General features: G+C 36.2%; 3 protein-coding genes and 1 pseudogene across 3 annotated transcripts; 1 reads left to right on the top strand and 3 right to left on the bottom strand.

The window, feature by feature from the left end:
- The first annotated feature begins 92 nt into the window (after positions 1-92).
- LOC112711057 (CBS domain-containing protein CBSX3, mitochondrial-like) lies at positions 93-10,175 on the top strand (annotated as a pseudogene).
- LOC140175384 (uncharacterized) lies at positions 2,081-2,479 on the bottom strand. The gene has a single exon (XM_072203572.1). The coding sequence runs from the start codon at positions 2,477-2,479 to the stop codon at positions 2,081-2,083; it is 399 nt and encodes a 132-aa protein (XP_072059673.1).
- A 1,473-nt stretch (positions 10,176-11,648) lies between the features above and the next one.
- On the bottom strand, positions 11,649-12,888 carry LOC112790707 (probable serine/threonine-protein kinase WNK11). Its single transcript, XM_025833242.3, has one exon. It carries the CDS (start codon positions 12,768-12,770, stop codon positions 12,096-12,098), a length of 675 nt encoding a protein of 224 aa, XP_025689027.2. The 5' UTR covers positions 12,771-12,888; the 3' UTR covers positions 11,649-12,095.
- A 6,913-nt stretch (positions 12,889-19,801) lies between these two features.
- Positions 19,802-22,283, bottom strand: LOC112711050 (uncharacterized). Its single transcript, XM_072203568.1, has 5 exons — positions 22,094-22,283; positions 21,527-21,714; positions 21,336-21,442; positions 20,722-21,209; positions 19,802-20,625 (listed from the first exon to the last, which is right to left on the bottom strand). Exons 1-5 carry the CDS (start codon positions 22,281-22,283, stop codon positions 19,802-19,804), a joined length of 1,797 nt encoding a protein of 598 aa, XP_072059669.1.
- Positions 22,284-26,979: the final 4,696 nt, after the last annotated feature.

Genomic DNA, 26,979 nt, shown 5'->3' with positions numbered 1-26,979 from the left:
GAAATGGTATAAGTACAGTTTGTAAATCAGAATGTAATATTTCTTTCTATTTGATGAATACCTTTCTGTCTTTATATTTCTATATTTGCACAGGTGTTTTCAATCTTTGAATACTTTGGCATATCTGTTAATGTGTAGCTAGCAGTACAGTTAGTATTTTTTTGATGTTCGAACAAAGCTTTGGAGAAGAGAACTAATTCAACAGGTGAGACACAGTGATCTTCAACACTATATTCTGTTGTTGAGTTACTTCCAATAAATTGTTGAAGAGCAGAAAAGTAGATTATGTTATTGAAGACCTGGAAAAAAATGTTGTGATGAATGTATTGATTTTGTTATTAACTATGCTTTTTTTTTGGGACTAATATTTTCAGTCTTAGGCTTTCGTGTGGTTTGAATTATTACATAATATTAATTATTTTCTGTTGATATTTAGTCCTTCATATGTTGATTTAGCTCAAAGTATTGCTTTTGAATTATTTTCTGTTGATTAAAACAATTATCATATTAAATGAATCATAGATTTAAAACAATTATTAGACTAAAATCCATCATGTCTTCTCTTTCTAATTCCTCTAAAGTTGACTGATAGGACCAGTAATAGCAGAATGATCAGCTTTATTGATACACTGTGATGGCCAATTAGCTCTCCCTAGAAGGTTCTACACAGTTGGAACTACCAGCTCAGAGAGAGGGATTCTCTCCCACTTCTAACAGAATTCATAACAGAAAAACTATCCTTCCTAATTTCACTATAAGCTAGCTATTTATAATAACCTATTAGCCAGCTGGATATCCTAACAACTCCTAAAATACTTCTACTTGACCTCTACTTACCTCTCCTTTTGTAACACAATCCAAACCTGTTAGTAGTAGGCGCCTCTCTATCAATACTCCCCCCTTGGACAACCACCTTCTCCCCAAGGTGGAGCTCCGGAAAGGTGGCCCGCAATGTCGCCGCTCGCTCCCAGCTGTCCTCACAAGGAGATAGGCCCACCCAGCGCACCAAATACTCCAAGGCCCGATCCTCTGCGGTTCGCGACGCCACAATCTGGGATGGCTGCATCACCAGCTCACCATCCTCAACCAGCCCTGGTGGAAGCGTCTGTACCTGCTGTTGCGGCGGGATAGACTTTTTCAACTTGCTAACATGGAAGACCGGGTGAAGTCTACACCCTTGAGGCATGGCTAACCTGTATGGCACTGCCCCTATCCTCTCAACCACTTCAAACGGTCCATAGTACCGAGGGCTTAGCTTTTCATTTACCTTCCGCGCCAGTGTCCGCATCCGATAAGGTTGCATTTTCAAATAAACCCACTCAACCGGCTTGAACTCGACATCTCTTCGATGCCTATCCGCTGCTTGTTTCATCCGCTGCTGAGCATGCACCAAGTGCATCTTCAACTCTGCCAACACCGCATCCCTGGCTGCAGTCAATGCTGCCACCTCCTCAACATGTGAGGGAAACATCTCTCCCCGGAAAAGAATAGGTGTCGGCACCCCATAAAGTGCTTGAAATGGAGTTGTTTGGGCTGAGGCATTGTAGGAGGTATTAAACCAAAACTCCGCCCATGGTAGCCACTCCAACCATTTCTTTGGGTAGCCCCCCACAAAGCACCACAAATAAGTCTCCAAACAGCGATTCACCACCTCAGTTTGGCCATCGGTTTGCGGATGAAATGTCGTGCTGTACTTCAATTTTGTCCCTGCTGCTTGGAACAATTCGGACCAAAACTTACTCATGAACACCCTATCCCTATCCGATATGATTGACTTTGGGAACCCGTGCAGTTTAACGACCTCTTTAATAAAGGCTAATGCCACCTCCTTGGCTGAAAATGGATGAGCTAAGGGGATGAAGTGAGCATATTTAGTTAACCGATCGACCACTACTAGGATGGTGTCCATACCTTTGGATTTTGGCAATGCCGCCACAAAATCCATCGTAATGTGCTCCCAAACTCGCTCCGGAATTGGTAGTGGCTGCAACAGTCCCGCCGGTTTCATTGTTGCATGCTTGTTTCGCTGGCAAGTGTGGCAGCCCGCAACATAATCCCTGACCCGTTGCCTCATGCCGCGCTAATGAACCGCCGCTGCCAGCCGCTTATAGGTTCGAAAGAAGCCTGAATGTCCACCCGCCCCGCTGTCATGAGACTCAGCCAGCAAAAGTGGGATCTGAGAAGAATTTGCAGGCAACACTGCTCTCCCTTGATAAAACAGCCAACCCTTGTGTAGGGAATACACCGGATAGTCATCCAGCCCCTGCTGCAAGGCGACCACAATCTTTTGTAGCTCTTGGTCGTGAGCCACCTCCTCTTCCACCGTTTCCCAGAGGTTCATATGTACTACTGAAATCGCCCTTGCCATCATTTGCCGTGACAACGCATCTGCTGCCTTATTCTCAAGGCCTGGCCGGTATCGGATCTCAAAATCCAAGCCTAACAATTTAATGGTCCACTTCAAGTAAGTTGGGTCCATGAGTCGTCGGTCCGTGAGGAACTTCAGACTTCGCTAATCTGTGAGAACAATAAAATGGCGACCCAACAAGTAATGCCGCCACTTTTGGACAGCGAAGACAATGGCCATCAACTCCCTCTCATATGCAGATTTTTGTCGGGCCCTTGGAGATAGTGCTTGGCTTAGGAATGCTATTGGTCTGCCTTGCTGGGATAGCACCGCACCCAACCCCTCACTCGATGCATCCGTTTCCAAAACAAAGTCCTGATTGAAATCCGGAACTGCTAGAGTCGGTAGGTCTGCCATCAGCCTCTTCAATCTCTCGAAAGCCTCCTGTGCCTTGTCATTCCATTCAAACGCATTTCACTTTGTCAACTCCGTTATCGGCTTGGCAATTACTCCATATCCTTGCACAAATCGCCTATAATAGCCGGTAAGGCCCAAGAATCCCCGTAAAGCTCGCTGGTCCGTAGGCACCGGCCACTCTAGCATCGCTGTGGTTTTGTTAGGATCCGCCGAGACCCCTTGTGCCGAGATAATGTGGCCCAAGTGCTCCACCGAGCTCACTGCGAATGTGCATTTCTTCTCATTCAACACCAGCTGGTTCTCCACTAAAATCTGGAAAACTTGTTGGAGATGAAGGGTATGGCTAGCCATATCCTAACTGTAGATGAGGATATCATCGAAAAAGACTAAGACAAATTTCCGCAATAGAGGCTTAAGAATGTCATTCATCAAGGCTTGGAAGGAGCTAGGGGCGTTGTCAAGTCGAAGGGCATGACTAGAAACTCATAATGGCCCTCATGAGTGCGGAAGGCGGTCTTGTGGATGTCTTGATCCCTCATCCGAATTTGGTGGTACCCCGACTTTAAATCCAACTTAGAGAAAACTGTAGCTCCCGCCAATTCATCGAGTAGCTCATCAATGACGGGAATAGGAAATTTATCCGGCACCGTAATACCATTTAACGCCCTATAATCGACAAAAAATCTCCAGCTGCCGTCCTTTTTCTTCACCAACAATATCGGACTCGCGTAGGGGCTGGAGCTTGGCCGAATTATCCATGAGGCCAGCATTTCTCGTACCATTAGTTCAATTACTGCTTTCTGATGGTGCGAGTAACGATAAGGTCTTATATTCGGAACTGAAGCTCCTTCTATCAGTGGAATGGCATGATCATGGCAGCGATGTGGTGGCAGCCCCGGTAATGTGTGAAACACCTTAGCATGAGAAGCTAACACTGATTCGATTACCTGCGGCATCTGCGATACCGTAGCCGCTTGCAAAGTCATAGGCCATAGCTGGACCATAAATCCTTCTCCCCCTTCTTGAATGGACAAAACTGCAGATTGAAGGTGCATACCTCCATAGCACAGCTCCGGGTCCCCCTGCAATGTAACCATGCTGTCCCCATTCCAAAATCGAAGGCATGATTTTTTGAAGTTTGCGAGAACGTCTCCCAACTTATCTAGCCACGCCAGTCCCAGGACAAATTCCGCTTCGTTAGTTGGGAAGATGAAGAAATCTTCCTTGATTGCCACTTCCTTGAATTGGAGAGTGACACCCAAACACCTTCCCTGTCCCCCTGCATTGGTACTGTCCGCTACCCTGACCTGGAACTTAGGGGTGTTGTCAATTCTCAGGCCCAACTCGGTGATAATCTCTGGTGTCGCGAAGTTGTTCGAAGCTCCACAATCTATGAGAACGCGTACACGGCGGCCATTTACCTCTGCCCAGGCTTTGATTGACTTGTGATGTCCACTCAAGCTCATGAATTTGAGCTCCAATTGTTCCTGTTCCCCTGTTTCCAGAACTGCCTCATGCTGTAACCAATCCGCTTCAAAGTCTGGCTCCATGATTAAAAGCTTGAACTCTCTATTCTTGCAATTGTGATCTGCAGTGTATGGTTCGTCACAGAGGAAGCATTCCCCCTTGGCCCGCTTAGCTCTATATTCCCCCTTGAAAATGTCGTAGCAGCGCCGCACTGAAAAACCGCCACTGCAGCACCGGCGACGTCGCCTCCCACCACCTGAACCACGTGAATGCCCTTCCTTCCATTACAAAGGTGGCAACCGTGAGCCATTCCTCCTCTGGCACTGTGCGCAGCAAGAAGAATTGCTCCATGCGTTCAACCCAAACCACCGCATCGTCTCCGCGGAAGATCGGAAGTTCCAGCTTTCGCCATTGCTCCGGCGCGCCGCGGCTTCTGGCCGATGAGCCTGCGGCCAGGTGCGATCCCAGTGAACCACGCTAATTTCGATTAGGCGCGTGATTTTCAAACGCATCAATTCGGGAATCGAAGCGCTGTAGCGTCTCCTGCATCGATCGGAACATCTCCTCCATGCGCGATTCAATTGTGTCAAATCGTGACTCCATTTTCCTTGATCTCGATTGCACCATTCAGCGTGGGGATCCTCAAGCTCTTGATACCAGTTGATAAGACCAGTAATAGCAGAATGATCAGCTTTATTGATACACTGTGATGGCTAATTAGCTCTCCCTATAAGGTTCTACACAGCTGGAACTACCAGCTCAAAGAGAGGGATTCTCTCCCACTTCTAACAGAATTCATAACAGAAAAACTATCCTCCCTAATTTCACTATAAGCTAGCTATTTATAATAACCTATCAGCCAGCTGGATATCCTAACAACTCCTAAAACACTTCTACTTGACCTCTACTTACCTCTCCTTTTGTAACACAATCCAAACCTGTTAGTAGTAGGCGCCTCTCTATCATTGACCCTTCTCAAGATTTAATTGTATACAACTTTTGATGGGATGGGTGTTTATTGGCTTGAACTCTTCCTAATTTCTTGGCTAGCAATGATTATGAATTGATTTTGTGTCAATTTCATCTTTTGGTTACTTTATTTGGAAATATTTTTTGTGTGTTAGTTCATTGGAATTAAGAGATAACCCTGTTTTATTAACGTGTGGTCAGTTGAGTTTGAAGTGTCTATTAACGTTTTAGACCAATTTATGAGATTTGGCAATGATATGTAACTATCTTTTTGTTATTCGACTATATCCAAATTCCTTTTGTAAGTCACTATATGTTGTTATTATTAAAAATTATCATACCCTTTTGAACTTATTCAGTTCATAAACTAATGGCTATGGCTTTGATGAAATAATTTGTTTGACAGTTTTTGAATGGTGTTCATCATGCCTCCATCCCAAGGAAGCTATGTTCAGGTGAGTTTTTGTGAAAATTTTCCCTCTATTTTCATTTTAAAAGCTTATATAATTGCTTATATCTCCAATTGATATTGGTTAAAAATATTCTGTTGTGTGTTATGCAAGTTGACATAACTTTTGTATCATTTTTCTGATACAAATGCTTTAAAATTACAAGACTACCTTTATGAGGAATGGAAAATAATCTTATTGTTTATCCATTCTTAGAAATAGTCTTTATGCCATTATTATTTACTTAGAACTGTCTTTATTAGAATTGATTATGCTGATTCACTTCATGTTTTGCCTACTTTAGTTGTTTGATCTTTGTTCCTATTTTATTTTAGTTATTGTGTTGTTATTGTATTTTTATCATCATTAAAAATTTAATTAACTCTCGTTTAACTTCATGGAAGTTATATAAAATTAGCTACAACACAATATTTACATTTACAAAACTTGAATGGAAGGTTTTATTTATTTATTTAGTTAAGAATTAAGGTAATAATTTTCTCTCTTAAAAACTTGCATGTTTTTGCACATTTCCAATTTTTTGTGTAATATTAATTTCACGTGGGACCATTGTGAATGTTTAAGGAATCCGTGATGCTTGGTTTTAGTTTTGAAACATGGAAAGAATGTAGTAGGCTTATATATACTTACATGATTCTGTTATGCACGTGTAAATCAATCAATTCTTATGTGTGTAATTCTTATTTCTTTTCTCATCAGATCTCTTTCGTATGTATAATTTTATTCTTTTTAAATTCAACGATCGTTTCTTTCTTTCACTCATTCATTATATTTGATGAGGATTGAATTTATAACTCTCGTCTCCCTGTTGTTCTGTCTAATACATTTTTTTATTCTTATTTCTAGCGTCACGATATAAGATCTGTTTAAGAAAATAAAATGGATGTTAGTGTTTAGACTATTGCATAAAGCTTAAACAGCTGAAAATATTGAAATGACAAAGCATTAAGGGGTACGCTATGATCTGTCTGTGTCATAGTTACATTCTAGTACGGGAATGGTTGTAAAATATTATCTGGAAAATATACGTATGGCATTACGGTACACAGATAAATTGGTATGCAACACGCTACCTAATTGGTGAATTAATGTAACTCTTGGTGTTTTCTTCGCAGTTGGAAGAAAATGCTAAGAGGATTCCGTGCGATTTCATCTCTTGGGAACATTGTCAAGAGTGCAATTCTCAAAAAATCTGCACGGTTCAAGTCCTATGCTGCTCCAGCACGCATGGAGGAGCATGGCTTTGAAGGCACCACAATTTCTAACATCCTTGGAGGCAAAGGGCAAAAGTGCAGATGGCTCTTGGCTTTGGTGCATGACGAACGACTCTGTTTACGATGCGATTCAATCGGTACATGAATCCGATCCTCATTGTAATTGTTACTGATATCTGGAATATGTAAGGGGCTAGTGTTTTTTAACTAAATTTTACATTTGTTGCAGATGACCCAGCACAATGTGGGAGCATTGGTTGTTGTGAGACCTGATAAACAGAAGTCAATTGGAAAATGAAGTTATTGTTTGAGTGATTAAATTGTGACTGTTAATGCACTAAGAAAAATTCATATAAATTGTGGAAAATGAAGCTGGATTTTAGGAGCAAACATATAAAGGGAGGACTATGGATCTGTTTGGTTTTACAAAACGATTTTTTATTGTTTTCAATAGTAATAGAAAAATATCATCTTGTTTTTGTTTTATATCACATTTTCTTCAGGATTTCATGCAAGAAATGGCTCATAAAATGGGACAAAATCTGTTAAACCTATATGGAAACAATGAGACTTTGTAAATAATGTTGAAAAGACAAAAAGCAGAAAAGTACTTTCTGAACCATTGCTTTCTCCTGTATAGCTATCTAAGTCTTCTAACTTCCTGAAAAGCTAGTTGTTAATGGGAAAAATCACATCTTAAGGGCTAGTTGTTAAATGGGAAGTATTACTTCTTAAATACAACATCAAGCATTCTATATTATCCAATGTGAGACTATGGACACTCAATAATACCCAAGTCACTAAGACTGCGTTTGTTTAGGCTCTATTTGGTTGATGTATATGATGAGACATACACACAAAGACACAGATATTAAAGACATGGATATAAAATATTTGTGTCTATGTATTGTGTTTGGCAAAAATAAGGAACAAGACATACATATTTAAAAAAGACTGAATTACCCTTTATTCAACTACAAGTTTTATCACCATCACTGTATACCCATTACCCCAAACACTACATATCATCACCATTAAATTTTTATTTTTTCTAATATTTTTTATTTCTTCTAATATCATCTTAAATTATCATTTAAATATTAAATATATAATTTTTCTTGAAAAAAATAGAAGGATAAATTTGGTTGTAGAATCTAAAAGAAGAAGAGAAAAAAGAAAGGTTTGGAGAGATAAGAGGACAAATTTTAAAAACTTAATAAGGGTAAAAGAGTAAAAAATCAGTGTCTCACAAGTTGTGTCTCAATGCCTCACCAAATTGGAGGTACACAAATTTAGTGTCTCCGTATCCTCCCGTGTCCTTCGAAGATCTGTATATCACCAAACCAAACAGTAGACATGTGTTACTGTGTCCATGTCTTAATAAGACATGGACATCAACCAAACACTATCTTATAGACACAGAACATTGAGACATAGACACCCAGAGACAAAATTGTGTGTGGCACAAAGACATGGACCAAAGACATTGTGTTCTAAAATACTGGATTAATGTGTTTTGTGTCCTTTTCTGATAAAAAGGATACAAAGACATTGAACGGAGATATTTTTTATTATTATGACTATTAATTTTTCACAATTATATTTTTTATATCCTATTTTTCTTTCTAAATTTTGTGTGAAAAAAAATAAGGTAAATTATACTTTTTATTATTTATTCTAAATTTTTTTTATTTCTGGTCTCTTATTTTATTCTGTTCTCAAAATCAAACGCAACCTAACAGACTTTGATATGTATTTGAATGTAGACAGTTCATGTCATCCAATAATATACTACATTAAAAGTGAATTGAAGTTGTCACTAGATTGTTTATATAACAAGTTCTATCATCATCTTATCCAGATTACCTCATAAAGATTATCGTGCAGGGAAGATCATCCAAGTTAACTAAGGTTGGAGATATCATGACAGAGGAGGTATAAGTTGTTGTCCTTTATTATTTAGGGGAATATCTTTTGTTTTTGGCACTTACATTTTCTTTTAGGTGAATGTTATGGTGTCTAAAAAGTTATATCTATTTACTAAAAAGAGTTAAAAATTAATATTTAATTTAAAAGATATAAAAATACATTATTTTTAAAAATTCTAAACTTACTACAAAAAGTAAGTTAGGCAAAAGTTAGGCAACAATTGATAGGCGCCATAGAATTTTCCTTTATTTTATGAATCCCGCTAGGAAGTCAATAGAATATTTGTACAATGTGTACAATGAGCTATTTATTTGGCCCAATATAAGTTAAAAAATGAACATTCAGTGTAAAATACTACTAATTTTTCAAACACAATACACCCATACTATCTAGAATAATCATCCGGATACTAAGGATAATAAACATCTGATATCGTACTGAACATCCATAAACTCCCATTGTACACATTGTACAGATACTCTATTTACTCCCTATATTTCCTTTTCTTTTATTCATTTAACACTTTTTAGAACTTTATGGATCATCTAATTAGTGATCCCCTGCCGAATAGGAATATGCATGCATTAGATTGATTTGGATGCAAGAGTTTGTGCAAACCATGAAAGCCTTCTTTATTTGTTTTCATTTAAAATGTGTAGCAACAACTATAATTGTGATTTGGTGGCTGCAGAACAAGCTCATCACAGTCACACCTGAGACTAAAGTTCTAAAGGCAATGGAACTGATGACAGGTACTCTATGATCCTTCATGAGAAAAGTTAATGAATATAAAATGTTATAACTTGGTTGAAAATTGCAAAACTAGAATAATATAACTAGAATTGGTGAAATAACCATAGTGCACATATTAATTTACCCAGAATAGTCAACAATCATGCATGAATCATTCTGGGATTTAATATTTGGCAAAAGATTTTGGTCATCTACCCCTCTAATACAAAATATTTGTCCAATTCTAGTTACACATATGAATTAAGGAAATGGTTGAAACAGTTGTAGATTTAGATTCATTTAACTGATTGTACAAGATTGTCCTCATTAATTCTTGTCTCATCCTTACTCCTTCATTTAATTGAGTTATTATTGGAAAACAATAATTAATGCCACTTAATTTTTTTTTAAACTGACAACTATTTTGGTCCAAAATAAAAATGAACAATTAAGATAAGATTCATCTTTCATTTTTCTTCTCCAGATAACAGAATTAGACACATTCCTGTGATCAATGATAAGGAAATGATGGGCATGGTGTTCGTCGGAGACGTGGTTCGTACGGTAGTGAGCAAAAGAAGACCAGAATGGAGACGAGACGAAGAAAGCTTTAGAAAAAGAAGAGCATAGAGGAGTGGACTAATGGAGACACCTCCTCTTTCTTCTTCTTTTTTCATAACTCTAAACAAGATCAACATTGTTTTTTATCTTTTGATTTTTTATATATGTTTTTGTTTTAAACTTTGATTTTTAAATTGTTTTAGATTTAAAAATATAAAACTAAAGTTAATTTAATTTTAACTAAATTATAAGGATTAGGATAGTTTTTGTCCAATATTAAAAAAAGGTATTTAAGTCTTTTTTAAAGTTAAATAAAAATATTTTTTTATTTTTATTAAAATATAAGGATAATTTAATAAAAGTATTGATATGATATATATTTTAAAAAAGAAAAATTTATTACTGACGTGAAAAATATAATTCACATGTCGTGTTTCAATTTGTCCACATTTTTATCGTATCAATACGTATAAATTTATTATCGTAACAAAACAAACACCCCTTTTATTATTTGCAATTCAAAGAGTTGGATTTTATATGCATATTTTGCCAATTTTAGATTGGTGCAAATATATCTGTCAAATTTTCATTACCAAATTTTATGTACAGTAAATTTTTTTCCTTGCAATTGTATTGCTACATGAATGGCCTAAATTTAAAAAAAAATAGAAAAAGGGTGAGAGATCGAATTTTGTCTTAGCTTTTGCATGCTTTTTTAAATAATTATCTAAATATTAATACAAAATATTAAATCAAATGAATAATCTTGTCAATTATGAAAATAATATTTTTATTTTTATTTTTTTTGTTGGCCAAAGTTTTTCAATATTATTACATAACGCTACCAACTAACTAAAAGTCTAAAACAAAAACAAAAGAACAAATAGAAGAATATAGGAACTGTGCCAATCATGAGATGGCGAATTTCCAAGTCAAAGTGTAACTCTATCAAGAAAAAACACAAACACAGGAGACAGTTGACTCCACAAAAGTCTCCTAACAAAACAGAGACTGATTGCAGACCACTCTTTCACCATTAACCTTAGCTCTACTTTAAGAGCCACATTATTTGCCCAATTTTCATTCGATGTTCATGTTATTATCTCCAAGCTGGTTTGGGAAACTTATATCACGTTGCTCAAACGTTAATGAAACTTTTTTACTACATTTTTTCTTTTTTCTCAAATAGGATGAGCAGATTTTACGTTTTAATATTTCCATTTGTTTTGAGGAGAATAATCCGCTAGTAGAAAAAAAATCCTTTCCATTCACAAAGAAAGATCATTAAATAATAAAAAAAAGAGACTGCTTTGATAAAAATACTAAATATATTTTTTTAAGACTGTTTACATATGTCATGATATTATTTGACACCTTTATTAAATTGGTTAATAATTTATTTTTTAATAAACCAGAACATAATCGGGTTATTATAGTAACAATAATAAACCTAATTGTTTGTATTATAATTATTAGACCCGATTTGATCCGATCGATTTACATAATTTGAACTGAATCATGTTTAAATTTTTTGATAAAAAGACAAATATATTCCTGATTTTTATTAAGAAAACAAAAAAAAACCATAGTCCATTGAATTTTATAAATTAATCGGTTCGACCGAATCTGATAACAATTGGGTTTATTATTATTGTTATAAAATAATCAATTTTATTCTGATTTATTAAGAAATTAAAAGATAACCGATACATTAACACGTCCAATAATAATACAATCTTTACAAAAAAAACTCCTAAAAAAACTGCTCTGTATTTCACCTATCTTGAGCCCCTATGTTACAAGTTTACATTGTGTAAAAGAATAAAAACAATTTACATGCTGTAGCCTATGACTGATTGACTTATCAACCTAAAAGAAAAGGGACTAAAACCAACCTTTCAAGACACCAACGATGTTATGACAGAAAGAAAAGAACACATATAATACATGTTGGACATAAATAAGCAGAGTTAGCATTTTAAATGTTGGTCATGACTCATGAAGGTCATGAAAGAAAGGGTCGTGAAGAAGCTGGGCAGCAGAAGGTCTAGCAGAGGGCTGGTAAGCGATGCACTTGTGAATGAAGGACTTGAGGTCGGAATTGTTAATCTTATTCAGCGACTGCGGCCTCACGCCTGACGTCACCTTCTTGTATATCTTCACAACACTCTCACACTCGCTGTACGGAATCTCTCTCGTCACCATCTCCAACACACACATCCCAAACGAGTATATGTCCACCTTCTCCGTGTACTTCTCCGAGTACAACTCCGGCGCCATGAACTCCGGCGTCCCCAGAACCGAATGCGCCGAGTGACTCCTCCCCACAACCGCCGCCAAGCCCAAGTCACCGATCTTAACCTGGCCCGTATTTCCATTGACAAACACATTACTGCAGTTGAGGTCTCTGTGGATGATGCAGGGATCGTGTGTGTGCAAATAATTCAAACCTTCTAGAATCTGCTTTGACCATTTCTTCACAGCCTTCATAGAGACATTCTTGTGCCTCTTCCTGTACTCCCTCAGACTGCCGCTGCTGCACACTTCCGTGATGAAATTCAAAGTGTCGCTGACGTCATCCTTCCAGGATGCGAATAGCGAAATGATGTGGTCGTTCGAGAAGCCTCTTAGCAACATGATTTCGGAGTGAAGCCTATCGACCATGACAGGGTCATCCTTGAAGTTCTTGAGCCTCACTTGGTTCCAGGCCACTTCTATTCCCTCTTCTTTGTCAAATGCTCTGTACACTCTCTTCACTGAACCTGATCCTAGAAGCTCCGGGTACCTCACGTATCTTCCCGACGGATCCACCTCGATGAATGTCTCTGACTCTGCGTACGATGGATGAACTTTAACGCCAGGCATCTACCACCAAAACATTGATTGCAAACATCATCAAAATGAAATCAAATTGAAATAAGATAAAACATTCTTTCTGGAAATAAAAGGCTAGCAATTCATCATCATTTCATACAAAGATTCTACATTTTTTTAAAAAATGAAAAAAAAGTTCAACAAACAAAGTAGAAAATATTACTGTCTAAAGAAACAAAGACACAAAGTACTTAAACAAGATATACTCAACTCCTACATTGCCTCTACATTTTTATTTTCCTTCATTTTTTTGGTTAAGAAATTAAGACAGAAGAAATGGTGGCATGGATGGTATTTGTGATCTAACATAGGAGGCAAATTGATTAGCACAGAGAATTCAAGTTGTATGCATTTTTGGAGTGTTGGAACATTTTTAAGTATATGAACCCCACACTGATTGTTACCATGAAAATCCAATTGCTTTCTCTGCAAAAAGAATGAAGGTGCCAAGTGATGAGTAGAATGAGATATTTGTGACAAAAGCTCAATGAAAAATGGGCTACGTGAATTGAGTATTTATATCGAAATCTAAGAGCATAAGTTAAAATGGTAGTAGTACTTTATTTAATATTGAATGGAACTCTATATGGATTTGCACATATTCAATTCAACTTTTTCCTTGGATTTGAACATACTTTTTTATATTTTGACTCTTATGGTAAAACTTTTTTGAGCTTGACCCAAAGAACAATTTTAACCCTCAACCAATAAGTTCAAGAAAAGAATGCGTTGTCTATTACAGTATCTTATTAAAAACAAGAATTCTCATACCTATTGGTCATGCATAGTATTATTATTAATTAATAGTTATTCTATTAACCACTTAAGCGTGATAAATTTAGCTTGTCATAGAAAATAGTTTATACTTAATGGGCTAATTTTAACCTTTCCTTCATGTATAATTTTACAATTGTATACTAGAATCACCTATTAAAATGAGTTACTACTAATGTAAAATATATATTAAAATATAAAATATATATTAAAAATTAATTAAATAAAATATGTATTTATATATATATAATGACTAATTTTAATGATTAATTTTAATGTATAAATAATATTTTTTATTATTATATTATAATTAAATTATTCTATCGATCCTTATATAGTTTCAACGAATTTTCAATTAAGTCCTTATATATTTTTTTTTAAATTGGATTTCAATACTATTTCAGATTTTATAATTAAGTCCATATTGCGACAAAAACGTTAAAATAACAGAATATTTTGTTAAACAAAACAAAATATTCAATCAAATATTATGCATATTTGTTAAATAATTTAGTCATATATAGTTAAATATGTCAATCCATCTAAATGATTATACCGTTATCTTTGTACGAAGACATCATTGTTGAAGGGGAGTCACTCAAATAAAAACGTCTAAAGCGTCTTTTTTTTAAAGATATTTTCTAGTAATTGAGTTTTAACACATATAATCGATTAAACCGTGTTATTTTTGTCAAAATTAGGCCATATAAATTAATTTGACTGAAAAAAATAATAAATCAAATCTAAACCGGTCTAAATTAATATCTTTTTTATAAAAAATAAATAAAATATCCTTACTATAGAAAATGACTAAAATATTCCTATTTTATATATATATATATATATATATATATATATATATATATATATATTTTGAAAATTCTAAATCCTAACCCTATGACAACTGAGAAACAAAGGGTTAGAATTTAGGATTCTTAAAATTCATATATATAATAAGAGTATTTAGTCATTTTCTATAATAAGGATATTGTAATCGTATTTTATAAAAAATAATATTAATTTAGACCAGTTCAAGATTTGATTCACTATTTTTTTGGTCAAATTAATTTGTCTGGCCTAATTTTGACAAAAATAATACGGTTTAATCGATTATATGTGTTAAATTTTAATTACTAAAAAATATCCTTAAAATAAGACGTTTTAAACGTCTTTATCTGAGTGACTCCCTTGTTGAAGTATCCACCAATTTATTTTAAAAAGAAAAAATATCTTCTTTGGAATTATATGAAAACTGATATTTAAAGACTAAAATTCTACTCATTGTCAACCATGTTAATAGATCTAATTTATATCTTTCTTTTATGCTTTTTAATTTCAATATGGTACCGAAACTTCTAACAGACGCCGTTATGGGGGAGGGAGGGGAATGACGAGAGTGTGGTGTCAGTGACCACCCAACTCGCACCGTGCGAGTTCCACTAAGCAAATCTCACCGTGCGAGTTCCGTCCAGCAAATCTGACCGTGCGATTGCCACCACCGAAGACACGTGTCGCGTAGCAGGAGCCACCCCAATTCGGTGCCCTTATAACAGCTCCCTCACTCATGCATTAACTTCTCTCACCCTCCGAGACATCACTCTCCCAGCTTTCGTTTTCAAACCTGAAGCCCCCATTGTTATTCATCTTCCTCCTCTCATTTCTGCATGTTTCAATACATGAAAGAATGCCCAAAAAAATAAAACTAGAGATGTTGATCGACCTGAGCTTCATATCATGCATTATCTCAGTCACTCTGATTATGTAAGTTTTTTTTTAAGGTTTTTAAATTTTTTTATTTAAAAGTATTAATGTAAAATATTTATTTGTTATGATTGTTGTTATTAGAAGTGCAAATTAGAAATATCCATAGGATAGAATGATTATTACTATTTTTTAGGATTTATATGTATTTTTTAAGATTTATAGAATTTTTGGAATTAATTTTTAGAATATAAGTATTATTGTTAGTGAAATTATTGTTATTATTTAGTAAGTTTGGGACGTTTTTTATAGAGAGCACGGAAATTTTAGAATGTGAATTTTGAATGTTTTGTATTATTATTATAGTTATGTTTATGTTTAAATATAAATATAAGGAAATTAAAAAAATTGGACCCCCAACGGTTATAATTGTAACTAATATTGAGAATAGGTTTAATTTAATTTTTATAGTTATGTTTATGTTTAAATATAAATATAAGGAAATTAAAAAAAAAATTGGAGCCCCAACGGTTTAATTTAATTTTGAAAATAGGTTTAATTTAATTTTTATAATTCTATTTAAATTATTAAGTAGGTATATTGTAATGAATGAAGGTAAATGTTCTTGTTGTTGTGAGTTAGTCTTAGTTTGGGAAACTATTAATTAGTTAGTATGAATGATGTTCCAAAAAGAATTTAGGCATAGAGTGATTGTTATAAATGTTTTTTATAATTCAGTGAAATATCTTTAGTTAACTAATGGTATATGCAGTAGTAGGTGGTTAGTGGGTATTATTACATATTATTCAAGATAAATGTGTTACTGTGGAGAGATTTGATTAGGTATTTATGTATTAGTTATCATTATTATCAATAGTTGTTGTGGTATAAAATATTTTTATTTTAGTAGTAACCTAGTAAGTGTTAAGAAGTTGAGTAATACTTTGTTATGAACTTTGCAGAAGTTAAGAATGTTGACATGTGAGCATCCTGTTCCTCCGGATCGGTACAATGATAGGGTAGAGGAGCAGCTACGACTTACTGGCTTTTACCATGCATCACAGATTGGGGTAGTCCAATGTCAAAAGGCATTGGTGAATGCTTTAATCGAGAGGTGGCACCCCGACACACATACGTTTCACCTTCCCATTGGTGAATGTGCCGTCACTCTTGAAGACGTTGCTCTAATACTTGGTCTTCCAACGGACGGACTTCCAGTTACAGGGATGACATTGAGTAGTTTCGAAGCGTTGGAGGCTGAGTGTTTGCATCAATTCGGAGTTGCACCGCGTAAGTCGGAGTGTAGAGGCAGTTGCATTAAATTGAGTTGGCTTCGGGACCTTAAAGAAAATTTACCCTTGACTGATGAAGTTGGTATACAGAGGTATGTCAAATGCCACATTATGTTGCTTATCGGGACGATCTTGTTTGGGGATAAATCAGGTGCAGCAGGTGTGCACTGGAAGTTTCTTCCATTGCTACGTGAATTTGGTAGTATTATACAATACAGTTGGGGATCTGCATGCCTAGCACACCTCTATAGGGCATTATGCCGGGCATCTCGAGTTGACTGTAAAGGCATAGATGGCCCACTAACACTTCTTCTCGGTTGGGCTTGGATGCGGCTCCCATATCTATCGCCGGTTCCTAGGGAGCCCCGCAGTTTCCCGCTAGCAAACAGGTAATATAATTTTTAAATGTACCACTTTATTTATATTTATAACTCAATTATCAACATTAAATGTATCGTATAAGGTGGCGAAACTGGGAGCGGGGTGACCGACGATATAGATATATGAAGCTAGCTGACTTTAGGAAGGCCTTTGATGAACTTCAGGAAGGCGAGGTGAGTATTTATTAAAGTAGTATTACTTTCCTATTTAGGGCCTGTGTAAATCTTATGAACCAAAGATGATGATGACTGTTATGTCGGGCGTAGTCATGAATTTCCTTTATTTTTTTTTCAGTTTGTCTGGGTTGCGTATGCTGTGGATCGTGTGGATCCTAACATAATTCCTGCTGAAATCTATATGCACTCGGTTGTGTGGAGCGCTACAGTGCCTTTGGTATCATTTGAATGTATTGAGTGGCATGCTACCGATAGGTATAGGCGACAATTCGGACTCGTTCAGGGAGTGCCTGAGGAGGTGCGGAATCTAGATAAGGCGCATGGAGAAGTCCTCACTGGTCCTAAGAATTTTAACTGGGCCACGGCACCTACTCATTACATGTGGGTGATGCATTGGACCAACAGGTATCATCACGTTCTTTCCGAGCTTCCCATTCCTTCACAGCCTCAGTTGGAAACTTATATGCATTGGTACCGAGGAGAATATGGGAACCGCTTGTGTTTGTCAAATCTTGTGGGTGAAGAGGATGATGAAGGTAATCAGGATTTGGATGGTGGTAATCATGATATGGATGAGGGTAGTCAGGATATGGATGATGACAATGATGAACAGGAGCCACATTCGCCTGAGGTACCACCTACGAATCCGCTTCCACAAGAACAACCTCAGTTCTCAGGCCAGTATGTACCGCAGTCACACTTCAACCCATCATTTACGCATCATCAACAACATTGGGGTATGTCACAGTTTGATCCAGGCGAAGGCGGTTCTTTTAGCCAGTTGCTTGGGCTTATGGCTGGAGAAGGAGGACAGTCTCAATTTGGCCATCAAAATGAGTTAATGCCAGGGAGGCATTCGTTGGATGCGAGGTATCCAGGCCATACTTCATCGGTTGCATCTGGAGGATTTGTATCTGTTGACTCTAGTAGGAGTGACGGTGGACGCGGAGTTTTTAATAGCCAAAATCCGTACGTTGTTTCCATGGGACTCATTGAGGAAAATGATAACACACTCCAGCAGGAGACCGATGCGTATATAGCGGACAACCCGGATGCCGAAGATGATGATGAGGACGATGAAATAGAGGAGTTCGATGAGGACGAAGAGTCCCGTAATGATGGTATTCATTTTTTGTATTTTGCTTTACATGATAGGGTAGTTATTTATTGTGTGGTCATAAATGGTATATTTGTTTGTGTATTCTTGGATAATATGTGGTATCTTTGTTGACTTGAGAACCTACTGTACTATATTTAATTGTTTATATATTATTGTGAACAGGTCAGGCCCGCACTCCGGATGACCAAGCCAAAGGTTACAACCTTAGGATTGATCCCCCACGTCGTAGCGCTAATCGATACACTCCATCTGTTTTCAAAAAGGCGGCCAAGAAATGCAAGAAATTGGTGAACGATGTAAAGTGGTCAATTAGAAAGTAGTTGTGGTGTATTGTATGTTTTGGACATTAGGTACTAATGTATTTATTTAAGTTTTAAGCATGTCGACTATGTTTAGAATAATTTATATGTTTTGGACATTAGGTACTAATTTATTTATTTAAGTTTTAAGCATTTCGATTTTGTTTAGCCAGATTTGAACTTGTTTTGGACATTAGGTACTACTGACTTGGAGGCTGCTAAGATATCTATTGTATCTTTAGAGTATCCATGAATTTATTATGAAATATATTTCATGTGTCTACATGCTACAGGTGTTAAATAGAATTACTGGAGTCACTTCTTTTTTATATGGAAAATATAATTTATTATATAGGCTCTATCTAGAAAGAATATGTATATATAGTTATTGAATTCAGTAAGTAAATTAAATTTTAATAATGCTACCATAATTAATCTTGCTAATAATAATTTTGTTTTGTTGACGAGCTTACCTTCTTCAATAATTTTTTTATCCGATTTTTTATTTTTTATTAGTTAAGTGGAATTTTTGTTTAAAGTCAGTTCATGGAATGCACAACACATACGTGGATATAGTAATTAAAAAATACATATAAGAAATAAACATAACAATCTTTAAAAGCTTTAAGTGAAATAGAACATACACATTCTCTGATCCAAACTGCTACTGAGATTCCAACTAGGTTTTCTACTTATTCAATTAGATTCCATTAATACTTTAACACATGGTTGATGGTTCTCCATTAAAGAGATGAATAAAAATAGCAACTTTATTTTTCGAGCATATATAATATTTGGTGTTGTTAAGTAGTCGATATTAATAAATAATACATATTAATAAATACTTGTAGTAGATATTAATATAATACATATTAATTACTTACCAAATTATTATAAGTTAAAAATAGTTACTAATTTAACATAAAAGCAACATAAAAACGTCATGCAATGTTACATAAATACGAGTTTCCGAGTGATATTATACAATGTTAGATTTATCAGGTCAATTTAAATCACATTGTCAACTTATGCCATGCTATATAATGCTACGCATATCATATCATCTGAGACTGTGAATCTACTGAGCATTTTCGCCGGCATTTGCACCAGATGACTGACGGCATCTGCTACGAGTATGTCCCTCAGCTCCACATAGCCTACATCGCCTAGGACGACGTAACATTCGCGTGTCCATCTCATTTAAGAAGCGAGTCATCTTGGGGCGACCTTTCGTGACGCGCCTAAGGTACGGATTCGGTACGAACCGAGGTCCATTGTAAGCTGGCCATGTTGTAGGATTACCTAGTGGCCTAAACCTTGCTCGGTACACCCGCCGAATCTGGTCCATCTTATACACATCATGGACATATAGTTTCCAATCCAGTCGTTGGTTAGCACAACAAGCGAACACATGTCTGCAAGGGATCCGATCCACCTGGAACTCACCGCAGTCACATCGAAGTCCTCGTAGATCAACTGCAAATTCCATTCCACTTGGCATCTCACGCACCTCAAAGACCTCATTCAGGCGGTCAAAGCAACTGACCTGAATGTTCCCCGATGCAAGCTGGTTTGCATGCAACTTCGAACTCACGACATCTGAGAACACATGCCCCGCACTAATCCGCGCTTCTGCCTCTGCTCTTTTTCGGGTGAACAACTCGTTTAGCCTGTAGAATGTTGCCTTCACAAGAGCAGTTATAGGCAGATTGCGTGCACCCTTCAACACTGAATTGATGCATTCCACAAGATTCGTCGTCATGTGCCCCCATCGGTATCCACCGTCAAATGCCAATGCATACTGCTCGCGAGGAATTCGGTTTAACCAGTCTGTATACGCTTCGCCCCGTTCCCGCAATCGCTGGTATCGCAGTTCGTACTCCCGCACCGTCCTTGAATATCCTGGAGGAAAGCAAAAAAAAAAAAAATTAGCTGTCGAAAGAAATCGCGTGATGGTGGAATCTATTAATAACATAACTAAATTTAGTAAATGGTTACCAATGTTGACGACCAATTTTTGGAGGTACGGTGCCTTGAATTTCCGCAGAAAGTTTGACTCAATATGCCTGATGCAAAACATATGAAAAGTTCTAGGAGGTGACCAAGCTCCATTACTGCGCTCCACAGCTGCATTGATGGATTCGTGTCGGTCGGATATTAGACCAATACCATCCCGAGTGACAACATGTTGACGAAGGTTACTTAGGAAAAAGTGCCATGCATCAGAAGTCTCTCCCTCCACAACAGCAAACGCAATTGGGACAATATTGTTGTTCCCATCTTGTGAAACTGCCACTAGCAGACAACCCTTATACTTTCCATACAAGTGAGTCTCATCCACCTGGACAACTGGTTTACAGTGTCTGAATGCCCTAATACAGGGGTAATAACTCCAGAATACTCGGTGCAGTACTCGAATATCACCCACCAATTCATCCCCTTGATAAGCAGGCATAGTCTCAAAATGGACAACAGCTGACGGCTCCCTATGACACATGGCCTCAAACCATATAGGCAACGCTTCATACGATGCTTCCCAACCTCCAAATATTTTTTCTACTGCCCTTTGCTTAGCCAGCCATGCTTTCCGATAACTAATGGTGTAGTTAAACTTCGATTGCACTTCTGCTATAACCGACTTTACCTTTAAGGACGGGTCCGCCTCAACCAATGGCTTTATCGCTTCTGCAATTGTGAGAGAATCCAGCTTCGAATGGTCCTGTGAAATCATGGCTCGGGTACATGTGTGACTACCATTATACCTCCTTATAACCCAACAGTACTTCCTGCTGATCATGCTAACCCTGATAAGCCAATCACACCCTGATCCGTACTGCGTACACTTGGCATAAAATGTCAACGGCTCAGACTCATACACCCGGTAGTCTACACTTCGTCGTATGGTATACTCTTTTATCGCCTTAATAACAGCTTCCCTCGAACCGAACTCCATACCAACGGCAAACTCACCATCTGCGACAATAGGAATCTCTGCATTTGACAACCAGCATAGGAAAAATCAAATAAAGAGACATATATTACAAATCTGACAACACCTTATTATGTCACTCTAATTAAAACAAAAACACCAGCAAGTCATGTAAAAATTAGACCATAAAGGCCGGTTCGACCGTCGCACGACATGAACCGAAACCTAACCGGTCCGGTTCACTGGATTTTAACCGTTAACTGCGAATGATATTTACAAACTCATGTAAATTTTACCTACCTGCAGTCATATATCCCGGAAACTCCGGAACATGCATGGCTTCCAAATCCAAAACTCGCATGAATGATGGCTCCTCAAACGGCTCATCGTTTGCGAGTGCATTTGCCACCTCTGTTACATCTGGCGCCGTAGCTCCTTCACCTTGATCTTCACCTCCATCTCCATCTGGACCAACAAACTGGTAGTTACTTTCGAACTCTTCTTCGCTGTCAGTATTATAATCTTCTCGTAGAATATTTCGGTCGGCCTCAGATTGTTCAAACTCAATATACAACTCGATGAAGGAGATCTGAGCCCGGTTTTCAATATACATTGAAAACATCTCTTGCATGCTCGCTTCGTCCGTCACATATCTGCTTTGAAACTGGACGAATCCACCAAATACCTGTATGGGATATCTGTATAGAATACATGATATCTTTCTTGCTCTCTCAGAATCAATGGCTTCAGAAATCACCCCTTTCAGCTCTTCAAATGAGATGATAAAGGGAATAACAACATCTAAGGGTTTTTCACATATAAATTTTACTCCTTCCGAAGTTTGTAGTAAAATCTGACCAAAATAATACACCTTTAATAATACTCGGTCACTCATCTCTCTCAAACATATAAAAAGAAAAGAACATAGATTTGGCAAGTAGAGTTCAATTTTGAATCACCAGATAATAATAAGGAAATAAGAAAGAAGAAACAGAAGAGTATGCGGCCGTTCAAGTTGGGGAAGAAGAAGACGCGAGTGACCTACTTCCTTACTGCGTGCTTTTATATGGACCATTTTAAGGAACTCGCACCCATCGACTAGGTTAACATGACACAGCTAAATATTTACAACTCAAATCGCACCATGCGATTTCCTATTCAATTTCCTGGAATAAACTTCATCCCCACTCAAAACGGAGGGTGCGAGTTCCTACCAACATCCACCCCCTACAACTCGCACCATGCGATTTGTTGCACCGTTGTAGCACACCCAACTTTAAACGGAGGGTGCGATTTCAGTTGCAGAAAATCTCATTTCTCCTTATCATACAAATCGCAATGTGCGATTTCATGTAGCATAAATTTTCATTTCTCCTTCTCATACAAATCTCACGGTGAGATTTCTCCACCCTCACAGTGTCAGAAAGCTATCCCACATATGCGTGTATTCCCCCATACTTCCATATCTGTGAAAAGCTCCCCTGTAGGTTCCATATCGATAAAAATTAGCCCTTTTATGCTTTTTTAAGTATCAACCTTAATTAATGTGATTATAAATAAAATATAAATTTACACATGCATCCAATAATGTATCACTACATCAACAAAAATAATTATTTTTTTAATTAATTATGTGAATAATCATCCAAAATAATAAATGTGATTAAACGGCTATACAAAATATTTTACATTATCACTGTATTAAAATTAAACTAAAAAAACATATACATCTCCTTCTTTATTTAGTAATTAGTCAAATGTCTATTAAGAAATAAAACCTACAAACAATAATGCACACATCAAATATATGAATCATAATTATGTTGATTTTTATCATTGATAGGGAGCTAGCTAAAATTTGCTTGTTTTGATTGAATTACTATCAAATTTCAAATATTCTCTGAAATTGTATTTTTTTAAATTATGAAAATCTTTATAATTAATTTATAATTATATAAATATGTTTATAATTACATATTAAGTAATTGATTGTATACGAAATATAAACATTTTAATTGTAGTGTGAACTGTCAGCCCACTCATCTGTTTAAACAAATATTGAGGGGTTTAAATTTCGTCTTGTGCATGCAGCAACCCATTAGCCAGTTGCAAACCTTTAAATGAAGCTCATATCTGCGACAGATTAGTCCTTAACCAGTCGAGCTCGGAAATACTGTGGATAACAACCAAAAAGTATTTAGTAATTAAAAGAAGGGTTATGCTACACATCCAAGTATTTTTTTATTCAAATAGGTCCAACACCAACAAAAACCACTCTCATTAAAAGAGCATCATTACATGCACTTTATCTTCTTCTCCTCCCCCGCGCTTCTTCTTCTCCCCTGTGCTTCTTCTTCTTCTTTCAAATACACGCATACGTCATCTTCTTTTTCTTTCAAATTCACGTAAACCTCCTCCTCCTCCTCCTCCTCCTCCTCCTCCTCCTCTTCTTCTTCTTCTCCTCTTTTGTTGTCGTCATCACCAACAATACCAATATTTTGCTAATGGATTATTTTTTCAATCGAATTGAATCGAATGTAATTGCTAAATTGAATTGAATTGAATGGACGCAAGTGTTCTGAATCTGAATTGAATTTTATTGAATTGATGATATCTAAATTATAGACAGAGGTGTTTCAAATTTGATTTTATATATTGGACTATGTTTCGTTCATTCAGTACTATACAATTATTTCACCATGAGTACGTGTTCGGTTCATTATGCAGAAACTGTTTGAATTTGATTTTATATAATGGATTATGTTTCGTTCACTCAGTATATACAATTGTTTCACCATGAGTACGTGTTCGGTTCATTATGCATAAAGCTATTTGAATTTAATTTTATATAATGGATTATGTTTCGTTTCACCATGAGTACGTGTTCGGTTCATTATGCAAAAAGCTGTTTGAATTTGATTTTATATAATGGATTATGTTTCGTTCACTCAGTACTATACAATTGTTTCACCATGAGTACGTGTTCGGTTCATTATGCAGAAAGCTGTTTGAATTTTATTTTATATAATGGATTATGTTTCGGTCACTCAATACAATACAATTGTTTCACCATGAGTATGTATTTGGTTCATTATCCAGAAAGCTGTTTGAATTTGATTTTATATAATGGATTATGTTTCGTTTACTCAGTACTATACAATTGTTTTACCATGAGTACGTGTTCGGTTCATTATGCAAAAAGCTATATAATGGATAATGTTCAATTTATTTAGTACTAACAATTGTTTCACTATAATAACATGTTCGGTTCATTTCTGTTCTGCACAATTCAAAACTCTTCCTCCTCACTTTTTACTGCTTTTTCACCAGGGAGAGAAGGAGAAAAAGACAAAAAATATACAACAGTAATAACAACAAAAGAATGACGATAAAGAGAAAGTACGTGAAGAAGAAGGAACGCGAAAAAGAAGGAGGAGAATGAGGAGGAGGAAGAAGGCGAAGAAGAAAAAGACGCTTCGTGCATAAACGAGCGTGAGAAGAAGCGCGGGGAAGAAGAAGAAGAAGAAGAAGAAGAAGAAGAAGAAGAAGAAGAAGAAGAAGAAGAGAAGAAGCATAAGGAAAGAAGAAAACGGGAAAAACGAGTGACCTAAAATTGCTTGGATGCCAAAATTGTTTGGATGTGGAGAATATCTCTTAAAAGAAATAATAAACATTCATTAAATTTTCGTGAATCATATTTTAGCGGAAATAGGCAATTAATATTTTCGTGATTCAAGTTTTGGACAATTAATAGAAATAATAGACATCTAAAAAGATTTACCTTAATAATATTTTGACAATTAATATTTCCGTGAATCTGGTTTTGGACATTTAATAGAAATAATAGATATCTAATGAGATTTACATTAATAATACTTTATGCAAGTATCTTTGTTTCTAGTTCTATGCGCAATTCCTATTTACTGCGAGAAACACTATTAAAATTGACGAAAAAATTAACGATTTTGTTGTCGATAATATAAAAAATTGACGATAAAATAGATGGCGTGACATGTAGCTTTTAAACATGTCGCTTTTTCAAAAATCTAATGGGCGGATTTGTACATATTGAATTCAACTTTTCCCTTAAATTTGAACATACGTTTTGATATTTTGACTCTTATGGTAAAACTTTCTTGAACTTGACCCAAAGAACAATTTGAACCCTCAACCAATGAGTGCAAGAAAATAATGCGTTATCTACTACAACTTCTTATTAAAAACAAGAATTTTCACATCTATTGGTCATGCATAGTATTATTATTAATTATTAGTTATTCTATTAACCCGCTTTAGCGTGATAAATTTAGTTTGTCGTAGCCATATCTTTTTGTTGAACCTACCAATCAAATTTGCTATTTTTCGCGACAAACTTCTCAAGGCATTCATATATCATTTGTATTCAACTTTGTTTGGACTATAAGCAGCATTTATGAGATGTCGCTTACTCTCGACAGACTTAAAACGAGACATAAAGTTTGCCGTCATGTGCCTGATACAATAAGCATGGAACGCTCTGTGAGGCTGCCAACTACTATCATCGACTCTCAGTGCAGTTTTGATCGCCTGGGATCTATCAGAAATAATCAATAAGTCTTTTTGTGGGGTCAGATGTCGTCTCAAATTGGTAAGGAAGAAAGACCAGGATTCTATGATTTTAGATTCAACAATTACAACAGGACCGATATTGCTGTTACCATCTTATGCCACTGCAATAAACAAAACACTACCATATTTGCTATACAGATGCACGTCATTGAAAGAGACGAATGACATGCAATGCTTGAAAGCCTCCACACAGACAGGAAAGACCTAGAATACCTTATCAAACATACTATAGTCATGCACCATAAGGTGCCCATCATAGTACGGTATGACCCTCAACTCACATATTATCTCGGGACAACAACTCTGCAATGCTTGCATCAACTTTGACACCTTATTATATGACTTCTCTCAATCATCGTATATTTGTGCAATTGCCTTTTGCTTCGCCATTCAGACCTTTCTGTACGAGGGTTTGAAGTGATAACTTTGCCTAACTGCACCTTATAGAGCAGGAATGCTGATGGATGGGTTGGACCAGGGGCGGAGCTAGACTAACTATTTAGGGGGAGCGGTGTTTAATAATTTACTAAAAATATTTTATATTACTATTTCTAATGATAAAATTAAAAAAAAAATAAATATATAATCTCAATCAAAGTAAGACAATAATATATAAAAGTTACCACTTACAATTTTGTATCATGAAAAGGCTATTCAACTTTTTTTCTATTTTCAAAATCATCTATTATTGAATTTGTGTCAAAAATAGCTGCTAATTC

The sequence above is a fragment of the Arachis hypogaea genome, chromosome 1 (assembly GCF_003086295.3).
Source record: "Arachis hypogaea cultivar Tifrunner chromosome 1, arahy.Tifrunner.gnm2.J5K5, whole genome shotgun sequence".
NCBI classification, from domain to species: domain Eukaryota; kingdom Viridiplantae; phylum Streptophyta; class Magnoliopsida; order Fabales; family Fabaceae; genus Arachis; species Arachis hypogaea.
Note: the sequence above shows the minus strand (reverse complement) of the source record. Positions and strands in the feature narration are given on the sequence as shown.

Bases quoted from the DNA above. Each gene is read 5' to 3' on its own strand.
- LOC140175384 (XM_072203572.1), bottom strand. From the start codon at position 2,479: ATGGACCCAACTTACTTGAAGTGGACCATTAAATTGTTAGGCTTGGAT.
- LOC112790707 (XM_025833242.3), bottom strand. From the start codon at position 12,770: ATGGTCGATAGGCTTCACTCCGAAATCATGTTGCTAAGAGGCTTCTCG.
- LOC112711050 (XM_072203568.1), bottom strand. From the start codon at position 22,283: ATGCAAGAGATGTTTTCAATGTATATTGAAAACCGGGCTCAGATCTCC. The intron at 21,443-21,526 runs GTTAGCATGATC...ATGATTTCACAG, and splicing joins GGTGTGATTGGCTTATCAGG to GACCATTCGAAGCTGGATTC. The intron at 21,210-21,335 runs GTTTAACTACAC...CATGTGTCATAG, and splicing joins ATAGCAGAAGTGCAATCGAA to GGAGCCGTCAGCTGTTGTCC.